This window comes from Triticum aestivum, chromosome 6D, assembly GCF_018294505.1.
Source record: "Triticum aestivum cultivar Chinese Spring chromosome 6D, IWGSC CS RefSeq v2.1, whole genome shotgun sequence".
NCBI classification, from domain to species: domain Eukaryota; kingdom Viridiplantae; phylum Streptophyta; class Magnoliopsida; order Poales; family Poaceae; genus Triticum; species Triticum aestivum.
This window is the reverse complement of record NC_057811.1, coordinates 119,026,225-119,043,385: the sequence shown is the minus strand read 5'-3', so window position 1 is coordinate 119,043,385 and position 17,161 is coordinate 119,026,225. Positions and strand designations below refer to the sequence as shown.

Sequence of the window (17,161 nt, the reverse complement as noted above, 5' to 3'; positions counted from 1 at the left end):
GTGCAACGCCTCACAGATAGGCGCTACACGCCTGGCCAACGTCGCACCCTTGTGATCCGAAAATTACTAAGTCAGTGTGCAGCGCCTGAGAGTTAGGCGCCACACTATATAGTGTAGCGCCTAGCTTCTAGGCGTTGCACTAGTGGTTGCTTCATTTTGTAGTGCAACCACTAGTGCAGCGCCTAGCTCTTAGGCTCTGCACAATGACTTAGCAATTTTTAGGCAATCTGGGGTGCAACGCTGGCCAGGCGTGTAGCGGCTATCTGTGAGACGTTGCACAGTGTAGTGTGACGCCTTCGTGTCGGGCGCCACATAAAAAAGTCAGCCGCGTGAAATAGTTTTACGGACAGTTCATTCTGTGATTTAATTTCATGCACAGGTTAAATTTGTCAAATTTCAAAGGCCACGACTAGCATTGGGACAGACAAGAGCAGCCACATGTTACTGTAACCACGTACATGTGCATTATTCAAACCTCTGCATGTGAGAAACTGCAGCGGGCCGTGTGTGCCGCCGTCCCCTACGCCGGCGGGCAGCACAAGCCGCAACAGGCCCAGTGGAAAATGTAGCAAGTGCGGCAGTTGCAGTTTCTGTACTGGCACGCATCGAGCAGGCGACGGCGTCCCGCGCCGGCGTCGCCGGCCACCGCCGCCCCCATCTGCGTCGCCATCAGCAGGACCACGAGGAGCATCACGCAGGCGACGAGCATGTTGTTCTTCAACATCGCCGCCACGGCGCCGCCGCTGGAGGCCATCGCTTCAGCTGGCTGCATGCACCCAAAAGAAAAACACGTAATCAAGAGAGATACAGATAGTCGCCGAGATACTTATCATAAGAGGCAGAGCATCTTACATTCTTACGTACGAGGTGAGTAGACGGAGTACTCGGCGTTAGCTCTGGTGCTGTAAAGGAGGAGGGAGGGGCTGTTATTTATAGGAGGGGATGGATCATGGATCATGGATGGAGGGGAAGCCACTGGCTGGGATACAACAAACAAGCCGTCATCGTTGAATCGGGTCACCATTAATTTCAACGGAATGCACGCCGCTCACAGATGCAGTGTATTTGTACCTAACAAGTGAGGATGCAAGTGGTTCAGCGGCCGACAACTTTTTCATGAGTAATGTATGTCCAGGAGTCTCCAGCTCCAGCTCAAGCAGCCAACGGTACAGTCTCGTCGACATGCCCTTTGCTGGCTTCTTGTCCGTAAGATAGAGTCAGAAGTACACCTCCACGTCGGACCACGTCTTTCGGCGGCGAGTTTCACGGCCGAAGTTTTGAAATAACTACTCCAGAGCAGAGCAGACCAGAGCGTGAGCAATGTCACGTGTGCTAAGAAAAATGCTAGAATTCGATTAAATTTGCTCAAATATTGTTAGCATCTATTTCTAGGCCCGCGTGAATATTGCATTTCTTCATCTGCTTCTCCCTCAAAATTTGGACTTGCATGAGTATACGCCGCATGTGGTTAACTCTATTTTAGAAATCTGGCTCTAGTACTAGAGCCGATTCTAACTTTTTTCTCCTGAAGATAAAGGTAGAGCATTTTCTACCTTATATATTCACCAATTCTAACTTTTATTCTCTTAGCACCACACTTCACAATGGTTACCAGCAACTAGAGTCCTTGGCCTTGTGGGAGTGCTCCGAGGTCTCTACGGAGGGAAATAAATAATAAACTCATAGCAAGGAGAAAACATCTCTGTGTTACAAGGGAAATAAAATCTGAGGCTTTACAAATCAAGAAAAGAAATGTGTACAAAAAAGGGGCAAAATTACACTAAGTTGTGACTGATCCCTACACTTCTTCCATGCTGGTATGCACTGAGAAGCTGTTCCCTCTTCAGGTAGGGTCTGTCATCTGCAGCACGCGAAGAGGAGCTCCTTGGCGGTCCACGTCACATCTGCCAGGTCACGCAACGACTCCGTTGTGTCCCTCTTCAGTGGCAAAAGCCCCTCCAAGCATTCTGTCAGGAGGAAATATCGGCTTAAATGATCGAGAATTCAGGCTTCACGCGGAGCAACAGAAGTAAAATTATTCGGGAAATGAACTTGGTATTTAAGCCCGCGTAGAACAGGAAATTCATTTACAAGACCTGCTTAGGTAAAGCCTTATAAATAAGTACAATTGAATCTGGTTTGAATGGATCATAACAATTGAATCTGGTTTGAACTGATTATAAGTACTACTACTAGTTGCCAAATGTACCATCCCAGAAAGCAATATTTTCGAAGATTATGCAAGACTGTACCAAAAGTACTCAAGACTGGTTGGGACTAACAGACTTACGCAGATTGCGCATTCTGTGGTGCAACCGTCCCAGACTGCTTTCATGCCAGATAGAAATATCCTTGAAGGGGTTGTCGTCTTGCATGAAACGCTCCATGAGATTCACTCAAAAAAACTAGATGGCGTTGTTTTTAAAGTGGATTTTGAAAAAGCATATGATAAAGTTAAATGGCCATTCCTTCAACAGGCTCTCCGTATGAAAGGATTTGATCCGGCCTGGAGAAACCAGATTGAATCCTTTACGCAAAAAGGGAGTGTAGGGATTAAAGTGAATGATGACATAGGTCACTACTTCTAGACACAAAAAGGGTTAAGGCAAGGAGATCCAATGTCACCGATCCTATTCAACATAGTGGTAGATATGCTGACCATTTTAATAGGACGGGCTAAGGATGCGGGGCAGGTAGGTGGCCTTGTTCCGCATTTAGTTGATGGCGGTATCTCCATCCTTCAGTATGTTGTTGATACTATCATCTTCATGGAGCACGACTTGGCGAAAGCGAGAAACATGAAGCTCGTGTTATGCTTATTTGAACAATTGACCGGGTTAAAAATTAACTTCCACAAGAGCGAATTGTTCTGTTTTGGAAGAGCTAATGATGACCAGGAGGCTTACAAACAATTGTTCGGATGTGAATTGGGAACGTTACCGTTCACGTATTTAGGTATACCCATTCATCATCGTAAGCTGACTAACAAAGAGTGGAAATGCATCGAGGATCGTTTTGAGAAGAAACTGAGCTGTTGGAAAGGGAAGCCCATGTCATATGGAGGGCGATTAATTTTGATTAATTCGGTCCTCACAAGTATGCCTATGTTTCTCCTCTCCTTTTTCGAGGTCCCGGTGGGAGTCAGGAAGAGGCTAGATTTCTATCGATCACGATTCTTTTGGCAGAGTGATGAGCTTAAACGAAAGTATAGGCTGGCTAAATGGGATATAATCTGTAGGCCGAAGGACCAAGGGGGTCTAGGTATTGAAAATCTGGAATTCAAAAACAGATGTATCCTTAGCAAGTGGCTGTTCAAACTTTCGTCCGAGACGGAGGCTACTTGGGCTCAGATTTTGTGAAATAAGTATCTTCACTCTAAAACCTTGTCCCAGGTGACAGTGAGGCCGACTGACTCACCATTTTGGAAAGGCTTGATGAGAGTCAAACCACTCTTTTTCAACAGGACAAGGTTCTTAGTCGGAAATGGAGCTACTACGAGGTTCTAGGAGGATACGTGGCTTGGGGAGACTCCCCTTGCGCCTCAGTATCCTACTTTGTATAACGTTGTTCAACGTAGAGAAGCCTACGTTGCAACCGTTCTACAATCCACTCCCCTCAATATTAGCTTTCAGAGGACGCTAGTGGGAAATCGTTGGGAGGCCTGGCTTCATCTTGTAAGACGATTGATGGATGTCCAGTTGTCTCAGCAGCCAGATCAGATGTATTGGAAACTAACTAAGAACGGCGTGTTCTCGGTCAAATCCATGTATCTGGATGTTATTAACACTAGCGTGATTCCTTCCTCGAAGCACGTTTGGAAAGTGAAGGTACCTTTGAGAATCAAAGTGTTTATGTGGTTTGTGCATAAACAAGTTATTTTGACTAAGGATAATCTGGCAAAACACAACTGGGTGGGTTCTGCAAGATGTAGTTTTTGCGACCATAACGAAACTATCAAACACCTCTTTCTTGATTGTCCGCTGGCCAAGATTCTATGGCAATCGATTCATATTGCTTTTAATATTAATCCGCCCACTTCTATCAACACGTTATTTGGAACGTGGCTCGATGGGATTGATTCAGATACTGCGAGGCACATTCGTGTAGGCGTCTGTGCTTTATTATGGGCAGTCTGGAACTGTAGAAATGATTTGGTTTTTAACAGAACAACGAACATTCACTTTTTGCAGGTTATCTTCAGGGCCACTGGGTTGATCCGTATGTGGTCGCTACTCACTCCGACGGAGGCCAGGGAGCGTTTGGTTACTGCGTCTACCCGATGGGAGATGGTAGCTCGGGATATTTTCAACCGGTTTGGATGGCGGTCATGTAATAGGATAGGCATGTAGTGCTCCTATTTCTATTTGCCAACCGGTTGTGGCTTTGTCTTTTTTGTTTAGCTCTTGTGAGCATTTGTTTACTTCTTACTTCGAGACTTGGAGACTTGTTGCTGGATATTTTTATTAATAAGATGAGCTGTATGCATCTTTCTGATGCAGAGGCTGGGGTAAACCCCCTTTTCGAAAAAAAAATGCAAGACAGTGTACTGTAAAGTCTCAAAACTATACTAGGAAATAAATTCAGGCCAACAAACACTAATGGCAATAGTATGTTGCACACGGCAGAAGGAAATGTACCTGGATGTCTCACAAGGTTCAACAGCGATAGCGAAGCGAGCACCCTCTCTTCCATAACTCTGTCATAGCTCAACCTATCTAGAAGCTTAGCAGCGAGAACGGAGCACGCCAAAGGCTGGAAAGTGTTGCATCCATGCAATGGGGAGAGGGAGCTGCTCATCCATGCTACCGTTACGAGGCACGCTCGGACCAAAGTTGGGATTCCATCAGATATACAGTTTGACAGCGCCGCGAGGAACCGCTTGTTCCCGGTTTTTACCAGCACGAGGGCAAGTTTCTTCAGCCGTTCTTCGACCACCTTCTCTTCTTCCTGTGAATTAACACAGCATCCGGGTAAGTAAAAACTGAAGTTATGCAACAGAACCATGTTCCAAAAAACAGGGTTGTCGAGTAACTTATAAGGCAAATTATACAGCATGGTTTTAAAAGGATGACAGCATACCGCTCGTGCACCCTTATTTTTGAAAATCTCTGTTCTTCTAAATGATTCCGACAGGGAGCCATCTACGCCTGCTCTCTTCAGTAGCCATGCTTCTGCTATGGGTTCTCCCGAGGATGAAAACCGCCCTGCCAGGAGCAACAGAGCTCGAGCGCACTGTTCTTGCACCTTTACGCTCTCTGAACTATGCTCCAAGGCAGCCATCATAGCATCAATCGCTTCCTGTCGGTAAACGCTGTACTGCAAAGGATCTCCCTGCAAGAAAACTGTGATAAGGGGATTGTACAAAAGCAGAAAAGCTTGACTGAGCGAACGAACAAGATGCATGTTACCAGTAGATCAAGCTGAAGTAGCATGACAGCTGCTAATGGATGTTGGACAGGAGGAGCCTGCTGGAGATAGACCAATAGAATTTGCATTGTATTTAAGCAGCCACCACTTTTCAGCTCCTTGAGGAACTCTACCATCTGGCTTGTTCTGGTTTGCATAAAAAAATTGCAAGTTTAATTCAAAGGATATACTTCTCAGAATCTACACCTTTTATCAATAATGTAGAACTATTTTACCTGTTAAGGCAGGTTAGTTCACTCATCAAGTTAAGGGCAGCAGCACTAGCCTTTTTCTCATTTCCTACAAGAAGTTGAACAAGAGGCTCCTTCTTCAGATGATCAGACAAGTAGTATCTACAGCTGCCATCGGCTTGGACGCATGAGGTCAAGAGAGAGATGCAGATTCTACTTTCACGGGCATCACCAACTTCAAGTCTGCTCATCAGCAGGTCCAAACCACCAAGAGCAATCATCTGCTTTGCGTTCTCGACATTTCTGTCGATGTCAAACCCCGTAAGGAGCTGATCTAGAAAGTAGAATGCCGCCATCTTTGGATAACACTTCAGGGAAGACACAAGCTGCACCTCATCCCCACACTCCAATATGTGCAATACTAGTGGCATCCAGTCCATAGATAGCATCTGCTTAGCTCTTGGCTTCATCAAATAAAGCACTGCAGTTGCCTTCAGAAACAAGCCATTGCTTCTCAGAGCCAGAAGCCTCAAGAAAATCTCAAGCTGTGGATCTGCGTTAAGAACGATCTGCCTATTGACCTCATTTCTCAAAACCAGCTCTCCCATTATCAAGATTGCTGACTCAAGTACTGCATCATCTTTGGAAGTGAATGTGACCTCGAGAAGCCCTTGAATAAAAGAGGGACATGACATCCAAGTTCCAAGATTAGGACCCCCACCTAGATTTGAACATGCTGTGGCGATTTCGTGCACAGCGTACTCGCACTGTGTAAGACTGTCTGAATTCGATACGATGGAAACTGCTCGTTGTAGACTCACTGTTACCTCGCAGCAATCTAGCTCTTTCTCGACAGAGACATTGCCTCTCTTTGTTACCTTAGGGTGATCAATAACATTCCTGCTTACATCTCCGCGGCATGAGAGTAAACGCAACGAGTAGGATTTGCGTGGAGTTGGTGCTGTTTCCGGAACAGTGCTTTCTTTCCGAATGCCGGACTGCTTCTCTTGTAGCCCAATGTTTCTCTGTCTACTCAAAACAGCATAAGTTAAATAACTTCAAACATATATATTGCTGATTAAACAACTCAGCTTTTGTGAGAAACTAACAATACAATTTGGCAGGCTTCAAACATCAATGACAAAAGAAATGTAAATGGGCCATGCATGCCTGTGCTTCAAAGCCTTTCCAAGTCAATCAAAATGGTTTTTATATTTGTTAAGACATGTTTACGGGGTCGAGCAGGCACTCAGTTCCATCATGTTAGTCTTGACTGACATTAACTACTATGAGGGTGTCTTGGAACTAAAGTTTCACAACAGTAACTAGCCAAGATAAAGCTTTTCTTTTCACCTTCCATATCTTCCAAAACTAATGGAAAGCTGACCCCTTCTTGTGGACATAATCTGGATAGCAAGTATATCTTGAATAACAATGGAACCATAGGTGCAGCTTCACAGAATTTCTCATTCGCAGGTAAGCCAAGTGTAATTTTACAGCAGAAGGAATAAAAAAAAAATCCTTGTTTGCTAGGAAAACTACATCCTCAGTATCTCTGTATTCGAAATGCTATACTAGTAAAATCCAGCCATGGCAACATAAAAGTTACATGAACGTGGAAAATATATACTCAGCAATCAAGCAAGTAATACAACAAGATGAGCACGAAGATGTAGGAAAACTATTTACCAGACGCCAATAACAGTAACAATATTTCTGAAAGCACCATAGTACAGTGCACTCTGAATGAACTTTGCAACGTCAGTTTAGCAATTACCGTTATATCAATTTTTAGAAATATTATGAACTGGAAATGCTATTGCAATGTTCTAACGTGCAACTAAAATCTCTGGGCCCAAGTTAAGGCTTGCATCTTAAATTGCTAGAAATGCAGCCAAAATTCTCTAGTCCCCACACCATAGAAAACAAATACGATTCCCTGGGACACGGACAGCTGTGCAGCCAAATTATCAGGACGGCGATGAGTGATCATAACTTGTCTCTTGTCCAAAGCATACCCGTAGTCCTAATCTGAGACACGCGTACAAACTTACACCGTGTCGCGTGTCAGCCTATCAGGCTAATCACCATATATAATGGCAAGAAAGGAACTGTTGACTCACATGAGCAGGCTTCTCCATCTTCAAGCTATCTGAATTTTCATCCAATTGCACATCCATATCCGGGACATATTCAGCCTCATTCGGCAGCTTCGCGTCCTCCTGCTCAAACGACGTGCCGAAAACGGCATTGTACCTGTAAAAATCAGATGATGTCAAGACATTCTTATACTAATTTTTGACGGTGTAAAAATCTACTCCCTCCGTTCCTAAATATTTGTCTTTCTAGAGATTTGAAATGATTACCATATACGGATGTATATAGACATATTTTAGAGTGTAGATTCACTCATTTTGCTCCGTATGTAGTCACTTGTTGAAACCTCTAGAAAGACAAATATTTAGGAACAGAGTGAGTATTGACGAGGTTGACGCACAGATTTCTGTTGATGGAGCTCGTGCGCAGTGACGACGAGTGCTTCTCCCACTTGTCGAAACTCCAGGGCGTCGAAGGCAATGGCACGGAGGGGATGGCGGGCGGCGCATCGCCGCCGTGTTTGAGCCACTCCTTGTAGTACATTGCGAACTGAGCTGTGCCGCTGTCCATTTGGTCGTCGTACAGCCTCTGCAGGGTCTTCATCCTGCTGCTGCTCCGGCCGTCGGCGTCGCCGCAGCCGGCGACGAGCTCGGACTCATTGGCGAGCCAGACCTCGAGATGGAGCAGATGGGGGAGGAAGACGTGGGCCCAGAGGTCCGGGAGGAGGGTTCTGCGGGCCAGGTGGGGCGCGTCGACGAACACCTGGAGGAGGTGGCGCGCCGCGAGGTGGGGGTCGCTCTCCATCTTGTACACGACGGCGAGGTAGAGCTGCGCGCACGCGGAGAGGTGGGAGCTGGGCACCCCGCGGGCGTCGCCCTCGCGGTCACCGGAGGCGGCGGGGTGCGGCGGCGCGTGGAGCGCGGCGACGATGCCGAGGAGGCGGATGGAGTTGCGCAGCGAGCGGATCTTGGAGTCCCGCGGGGACGGGGCGGCGTCGGCGAGGCGCTCGATGCTCTCGATGGCCAGCTCGAGGTCGGCCAGCAGCACGGCGTGCTCCCCCGCCGCGGGCGCGAGGCACGCGGCGCACTTCTCCCGGAGCGCCCGCCGGAACTCCGCGTCCTTGGAGAACCGCCCCGCGTAGCCGGATAGCATCGAGACCACCGTGCCCACCGCGTCGTCGGCGCCGCGGGGAGGCGGCGACCCCGGCATTTGCCTGCTCGACACCGTGCGGCACGGCGCGGCGGGCTCGGGAAGCTCGGAGCGCTCCCGCGCGAGCAGGTCGCGGAGGGAGGAGGAGGACGGCGGCGGCGGCATCGCGGTTCTTGGGGCGAGAGCTAGCTAGAACAAGAACTGGAAGGCGCCGTGTGCAGTGCGGCCCTTCTCCGAGGCATTTAGGGGGGAGAGAGGATGGCAGTGGCACGGTTAAAAGCGCGGGGCCGCCGGTCGGTCAAGCCCCACGGGCAAGGGCGCGGCCATGCAGATGCATATGCATGCTCCCATGCAGCGCTGGCGCTGGCGTGGACGACGACAACGACAAGCAAGGCGTGCCCGTCGGTATGCGGCAGCAAAATGACGGGTCGAGAGCTGAAACAAGCTAAAAACTCTGCATAATTTATACGTACTTACTACAAACTTAACATGGGGCTGCAGCATAATTTAATCTTCAATTTTTCCTCCATTTTACATGTTGACTTGTTCCCGGTAAAACAGACGATCTATGTTTTTTTTGACTTCATGGTTTGAGAATGTGAGGGTCTATGCGTCGATCGCCCACCTTCCCCATTGTCATCGTCGCGACTCTTCTCTGCACGATATGACAAACGTTGTAGCAAGTCAAACACACCCATGCAACAATGTTTTTGTGTATGAAACATATCCCCACCGATCAAGGCAAATCCCTGAGAAGAACTGTTGCAACACATGTAGCATGTGAACTAACATTTGTGGCAATGTGAAAACCAGTTTGGAGCACGCAACATTTGTATCAAACCTTCAGAATCGTTGTAGCATGTTGGTCGTGTTATTGAGTTCGTAGCGTGTCAAATCGACGTACGCAACATCAGAAAATCCAGAAAGTACCAACCTCACACCATCATCCGTGTAGCACTGACCTCGTCGGGCATGAATCCTACCGTCGAAGCTTCGCCAAAGTCGGATTGGGAGACCCTAAGACCATTCGCTCCTGGCCCTTTTTTCCCCTAAGTCCAACGATGCGGAGAGCTCCCGTCTAGAGCTCCAACTCGAGCTCGCTCTCATGAGTCCATAGTAGAACTTTGTACTTCAATCGACGGCGAGGGAGGTGTTGCTTTGGGAAGGTGGTGGAGGAGGGGCGATGAAGGAGCTCAATACGGTTGCTTTGGGAGGGTGGAGTAGGAGGCATGGTGGAGGAGCTCGATAGGAGAATGAAGTGTGGGGATGGTGTTTGCAGTGATGGTAGGGTATATCTGGACAAGTCAAGTGATGAGATTGGTTCCTTTCTAACCATTACTAAATTGTCATTTGAAAATGTAAACATCCTAGTATAACTACTACAATGTCAGTGCGTGTGTCACATATGGAGCAAGGTGGGGATCATTACGATCCGACGTCTTTTTTTGCGAAAATTATTAGATCTATTATAAAGATTCACGGGAAGTACAAAACACCTCAAACATAATAAAAACTAGAAGGGCAGTGTGCACTTTGCTGCGCCGTTTATGCTCTTGGGGTTGTACTGTTGGGGATCGTAGCAGAAATTTAAAATTTTCTACGCATCACCAAGATCAATCTATGGAGTCATCTAGCAACGAGGGAGAGGAGTGCATCTACATACCCTTGTAGATCGCGAGCGGAAGCGTTCAAGTGAACGGGGTTGATGGAGTCGTACTCGTCGTGATCCAAATCACCGATGACCGAGCGCCGAACGGACGGCACCTCCGCGTTCAACACACGTACGGAGCAGCGACGTCTCCTCCTTCTTGATCCAGCAAGGGGGAAGGAGAGGTTGATGGAGATCCAGCAGCACGACGGCGTGGTGGTGGAAGTAGCGGGGATCTCGGCAGGGCTTCGCCAAGCTTAGCGAGAGGGAGAGGTGTCACGGGAGGGAGAGGGAGGCGCCAGGGGCTGTGGTGCGGCTGCCCTCCCTCCCCTCCACTATATATAGGGGCCCTGGGGGCACCGGCCCCTGGGAGATCCAATCTCCAGGGGGGCGGCGGCCAAGGGGTGGCTTCCCCCCACAAGCCAAGTGGGGGGGCGCCCCCACCCCTAGGGTTTCCAACCCTAGGCGCAGGGGAGGCCCAAAGGGGGGGCGCACCAGCCCACCAGGGGCTGGTTCCCCTCCCACTTCAGCCCATGGGGCCCTCCGGGATAGGTGGCCCCACCCGGTGGACCCCCGGGACCCTTCCGGTGGTCCCCGTACAATACCGGTGACCCCCGAAACTTTCCCGGTGGCCGAAACTGGACTTCCTATATATAATTCTTCACCTCCGAACCATTCCGGAACTCCTCGTGACGTCCGGGACTCCGAACAACTTTCGGGTTACCGCATACTAATATCTCTACAACCCTAGCGTCACCGAACCTTAAGTGTGTAGACCCTACGGGTTCGGGAGACTGGAAGACATGACCGAGATGACTCTCCGGTCAATAACCAACAGCGGGATCTAGATACCCATGTTGGCTCCCACATGTTCCACGATGATCTCATCGGATGAACCACGATGTCGAGGATTCAATCAATCCCGCATACAATTCCCATTGTCAATCGGTACGTTACTTGCCCGAGATTCGATCGTCGGTATCCCAATACCTCGTTCAATCTCGTTACCGGCAAGTCACTTTACTCGTACCGTAATGCATGATCCCATGATCAACCACTTGGTCACTTTGAGCTCATTATGATGATGCATTACCGAGTGGGCCCAGAGATACCTCTCCGTCATACGGAGTGACAAATCCCAGTCTCGATCCGTGTCAACCCAACAGACACTTTCAGAGATACCTGTAGTGTACCTTTATAGTCACCCAGTTACGTTGTGACGTTTGGTACACCCAAAGCACTCCTACGGCATCCGGGAGTTACACGATCTCATGGTCTAAGGAAATGATACTTGACATTGGAAAAGCTCTAGCAAACGAACTACACGATCTTTGTGCTATGCTTAGGATTGGGTCTAGTCCATCACATCATTCTCCTAATGATGTGATCCCGTTATCAATGACATCCAATGTCCATAGTCAGGAAACCATGACTATCTGTTGATCAACGAGCTAGTCAACTAGAGGCTCACTAGGGACATGTTGTGGTCTATGTATTCACACATGTATTACGATTTCCGGATAACACAATTATAGCATGAACAATAGACAATTATCATGAACAAGGAAATATAATAATAACCATTTTATTATTGCCTCTAGGGCATATTTCCAACATGTACGTGTTTTATTTTTACATGGTCATTTCCTTAAGTTGTGAAAATTATTTATGTGCTAGTTGGTTTGCGTGTGGAGGAAACAATGGAGTGCGTTCTTTTTATCCGAGATGCTACACCTAAAGACGGACTTTACGGAATCATGGTTACAGATGGATGTGTCAATTTATGGTTGTAGATTAGGAAAGATTGGCCCAACGGTGAAAATCAGGGAAGTGATTGGTGGGAGAGTGTTTGATATAACCAATTCATAGCAAATTGTCCGTGAGTGCATCATTTTTTTTATTGTGGTGTTTGGGTGAGTCTTTTTTGACCGTGTGATTGAAGGGCGTCTTTTATTGACAAATACATGACAAAGTTATCTATGTTACTGGCCTCGTGTATTATGCTGGTGCTAAATGTGTCATACGCGGCACTTTCCTTTTGTCTACGTAGGCCCAGACCACCCGGACTTACCAAGGGACCCATTCATCGAGAAATCTCAGCGCAAAGCCTAGGTTAATGACCCAATCAACCGTGTATCCAATCCAAATCGAAGACCTTAGTTGAATGAGGGGGCTTTAAAATCAGGGAGCTTCATGAACATAGAGATTTCATTGTCACAGCCAAGGATTGATGGAGTAAAATTCAAGGCATAAAAATTGTATACCTCAATCAAATGGGTGAGCTCCAAAATTAGTGAGCATAGTGTATTAAAAAAATTGAATGAGAGAGTTCCTTGTGAAATTGTTGACCCGGTCAAAATCGGATGAGCCGATTTTAAATTGGAGACCTCAATTGATTGTGAGGCCTTAAAAACTAGGGAGCTTAGTGTTATACTCCCTCCGTCCCAAAATTAGTGAGCATTGTGTAAAGTTAAGTCACTTATTTTGGGACGGAGGGAGTAGTATATTACATCGAGGTCCATGGACCGCCGAACAACCATTGCCGCCACCAGAACGAGTCGCCGACGCGCCGTTGTCGCCGCTCCTATACCGGAACCGGCTTGACCTTATCGATGACAGCCGGAAAGTCTTCATCACGTGCCCCTAAGGACCAACGACCTGGAGCCGCAGCCATCGTCATTGAATCCTTTAATCCATCTGAAGAACCTAACACCAAATATCGCCGTTGCGTACGCACGATAAGAAACCCTAACCTCGTCGTCCCGAGGAGCTGGCAGGAATCTACGCCGGAGCATCGTCTAATCCGTCCCAACGGACAAACTTGAGGGGGGTCAGAGCCCGGAAAACTGATTCGAAGAAGAAGCGCCGCGATCCATCCAAACGCCGCTCTGCGAGGACTAAAACCCTACTAATCTACTAGCCGAATCCGAGGCACCAAAAATCCCCTCCCCACCACCGGCCGCCAGAGCGACAGGCGAAGGAGAGGCGAATCTACGGGCTCGCCGGTGAAAATCGAGGGGAGGAAGGCTTTTCCGTCGCCTTGCGAGAGGGGAAAGAAAAGAGCTAACTCTTTATCTGACGTGAATATGACGATCCGACGTCAATTGAACGATTCTGAAAAATGTCTGGAATTCAAGACAACTTATAGTAATAGATCAACTCCTTTTGTATAATAAATCATCTTTATTACAGTATTGTTCACATGTGTAACGTATTAGTGAGTATTTAATCTGTTGCTCACGTATTTCTGAACTTAAGTTGAATGCACTGGCTAGATGGTACTCCCTCCGTCCCATAATATAAAAACGTTTTTGACACTAGTGTAGTGTTAAAAATGTTCTTATAACAGAGGGAGTACTGTACTAGGACAATCGGTCGAGCCTTTTTTGTCGTTGTCGGAGCGTCCTCAAACCCCAGATGTATGAAACAAGATCTTCCATAGTTTTCAACTGCAACTTGAACGTCACGGCCTGCACGTAGGGATCTCGGCCAAAGAAGCATACCTAGCTGCATGCACGTAGTACGTAGGCACAATAGCAAGTTGGTTAAGCGGTCGCTAATCTATCGCTAGTGAACTTCTAGAAAAGAATAAGGACCATAGAAACCAACGACATGTGAAGGCTGTAGCCTGTAGGGCCAACGTATCCCCTCGCTTTTGGTCAAGTACTCCCTCAAGTTAGACGCTCTTATATTTCTTTACACAGAGAGAGTAATTGACAACCCGTTGAAATGCAAATTACTTCTCCAATCTTCACGAAGAAAATATTAATAATAACTATTCCTTTTGTAAAAAAATAAGAACGTTTAGTTCACAACTTTAACATACGCTCTTGTATTTCTTTACGGAGGGGGTACTAATTTCTTTACAAATGTTTAGATTGTATACTCGAAATTTACATAAAAAAAATACTTTCAACACAGTTTTCTTGCCATTTTGTAGATGTACTGTAACAACAGTGATGCTTAAATTTGTGTTTTAACAGTGATATTGTCCAAAAATCAGAAATTCACATGGGCACGCACCTGCCAGGCCGTGCCCAGCCCCACCATTCGTTTGAATCCCTGCATGATTTTAAGTTTTAGTCTTTGAAACTTGGTGATTTTCTATCAAGTTTTAGCAATTGAAACTTGGGTGAAGTTTTAAAAACTTGTTAAAAGGTATTTTGAAAGTTGTCTTATTTCAAAGCCCTCGTCATAAGAAAAATTAATATGCAAACGAATAATAAATTGGACTCTTGCTTCAAAGATACCATAGATTCAAATGTGAAAGTAAAAGAAAAAGGTCAATACCCCGTAACTGCGTGTTGCGAATCGCCTCTTGTTCAAAATGATGGCTTTTATAGAATCTTTTTTACATGTATAAACTTATATTACTCAAACAAAGCCAACCTTGCAATCTTCTTTAGTCCTTACACAGATCAACGACTTCTCGGGGGAACGGAGTCGTGCCAGACTACAGTTCTATGCTCACTTCTAGCAAATTTAGCTAGAAAACCACTAACAACATTTTGGCTACAATTGACATGAGTAATACAAATCATACGAAGAGATTTTATAGGATTGGAAGGAGTAGACTGTAAACCGGACGTGAGTTTCTAATCTTGAGCTCAAATGCTCCTGCAGGAACAGTAAATTCGAAAAATAGAAGAAAAAATAAAAAAATCTGATTTTTGTGTGTGCCAAACTTTAAGGAATGTTTGAAGTGCATGCAAATTTTCATCACGAAATCACATCGATGCAAGGCGTGGCAAAAAGAACAAAATCGATGCTCTGGAAAATGTTACTTCCGAATGCATTTTGGAGCTCTGGTTTTTCTTTACCACGACTTCGACCAATGTGATTTCATGATGAAAAATTGCCATAGTTTTGGGATGCCGGAGCCGTGCCAAACTACAGTTCTATGCTCACTTCTTGCAAATTTAACTAGAAAATCACTAACATCATTTTAGCTACGATTGACATGAGTAATACAAATCATACGGAGAGACTTTTATGGGATTGCAAGGAGTAGACTATAAATCGGACGTGAGTTTCTAATCTCGAGCTCAAATGCTCTTGCATGAACAATAAATTCAAAAAAATAGAAGAGAATTTTTTGTGTGTGGCAAACTTTAAGGAATGTTTGAAGTGCATGCAAATTTTCATCACGAAATCACATCGATGTAAGGCGTGGCAAAAAGAACAAAATCAATACTCTGGAAAATGTTACTCCCGAACGCATTTTGGAGCTCTGGTTTTTTTTACCACGACTTCGACCAATGTGATTTCGTGATGAAAATTTGCCATAGTTTTAAATAGCCGGTTATAGCTCCGCTATAGCAGCTATAGCCTTTTTAGCAGGGTGCCGCTAAATCCTCGCATTCACAAATAGCCCGCTATAGCTTATTTGGAGTCCGCCGCTATTTTCCATAGCCCACTATTAAAACATTAAAAATTGCATGCACTCCAAACATTTCTTAAAGTTTGTCACACAAAAATTCAGAATGTTTTTTTTACCGTTCACAACAGGGGCATTTGAGCTCAAGATTAGAAGACTACTTTCGCTGTAAATCATGCATCTAGCTAGTATATAGGAGCGCGCAACAATTAGTTAGTACGACAAGGCTGCAAACGCTTTTGCAAAGGGAAGTGTTGGTGGCCGGGGCGCCGGCGGAACGCTCGGGCCGGTTGCGCTCCGTGCGTTGGATCTCTTTTGATCCAACGACGCTGTTTGCGCCACGTGTTACCAGACCCGTATTTTTTTTAAACACGCACGGGTTATCCCTTCCCGTGTTTTTGCTGCAACCGCACGGGGGGGTCATTTTGGTGCGAGGAGGCAGGGCGACCGGCGGGCGGCTGGCTTGTTGGCGCCTGGAGATCAGGAGCGGCGGCGGCGGCCCAAGGCGGATCTCGAGTCTCCGGCGATCTATGGCGCCCCCGGATGGTAACTCTCCCCTCGTCCTCTCCCTGTCATTGTGTTGTCTCCCCCTCCCCCATTGGCTTTAGGGTTAGGGCGGGTTATGGTGCGGGGCGAGGTTCCCGCGGGCCGCCGGCGGCGCCGGCGCGGACGGTGATGGGATGGTGTTCCCGCGGGTCGAGGGAGCGGGCGGGGTGGTGTTCCCGCAGGGTTGTGGGAGGGGGCGGGGGTGGTGGTTATTCTCCGCTTCTTGTCGGATTTCCGTCAGTGCAAAGATTCAGCCGTGCTCAGAGCCATCATTTGGCCAGCGTATCTGTTGGCCGACACGACAGCCATTTACGCTCTGGGCCACATGTCTGTGACTAGCTGCAGTAGCAGCAAGAGGTCGCTGGAGCACCAACTGATGGCGTTGTGGGCGCCGTTATTGCTGCTGCACCTTGGCGGGCAGGACAACATCACCGCCTACTCCATTGAGGACAACCGGTTGTGGTTGTGACATCTACAGACTTTCGCGGTGCAGGTGCTGGCAGCTACCTATGTCCTATATGAGTCCTCCGTCGTGGCTCGTCAGACCTTGCTCCGTCGGGCTGCAATTCTTATGTTTGTGGCCGGTGTTCTTAAGTACGGGGAGAGAGTATGGGCGCTCAAGTGCGCTAGCACTAGTAGCCTATCTGGCAAGAATTACAAGAGTTTTGGCAGGGTGCGTATTGGAAATACAAAGACATGCATTGATGGGTGCATATGGCAAAGGCTCGGTGATGGCAGCTCACTCGC

The 17,161-nt window shown here is 47.1% G+C and overlaps 2 protein-coding genes across 2 annotated transcripts; both read right to left on the bottom strand.

Annotated features, from left to right (window-relative positions):
- Positions 1-378: 378 nt before the first annotated feature.
- LOC123141308 (uncharacterized) lies at positions 379-921 on the bottom strand. Its single transcript, XM_044560484.1, has 2 exons — positions 865-921; positions 379-766 (listed from the first exon to the last, which is right to left on the bottom strand). The coding sequence occupies exon 2, from the start codon at positions 752-754 to the stop codon at positions 521-523; it is 234 nt and encodes a 77-aa protein (XP_044416419.1). The 5' UTR covers positions 755-766; positions 865-921; the 3' UTR covers positions 379-520.
- Positions 922-1,561: 640 nt separating this feature from the next.
- Positions 1,562-9,105, bottom strand: LOC123143997 (putative E3 ubiquitin-protein ligase LIN-1). Its single transcript, XM_044563005.1, has 7 exons — positions 8,095-9,105; positions 7,721-7,853; positions 5,643-6,622; positions 5,409-5,553; positions 5,080-5,331; positions 4,638-4,947; positions 1,562-1,967 (listed from the first exon to the last, which is right to left on the bottom strand). Exons 1-7 carry the CDS (start codon positions 9,006-9,008, stop codon positions 1,858-1,860), a joined length of 2,844 nt encoding a protein of 947 aa, XP_044418940.1. The 5' UTR covers positions 9,009-9,105; the 3' UTR covers positions 1,562-1,857.
- Between the last annotated feature and the right edge of the window lie 8,056 nt (positions 9,106-17,161).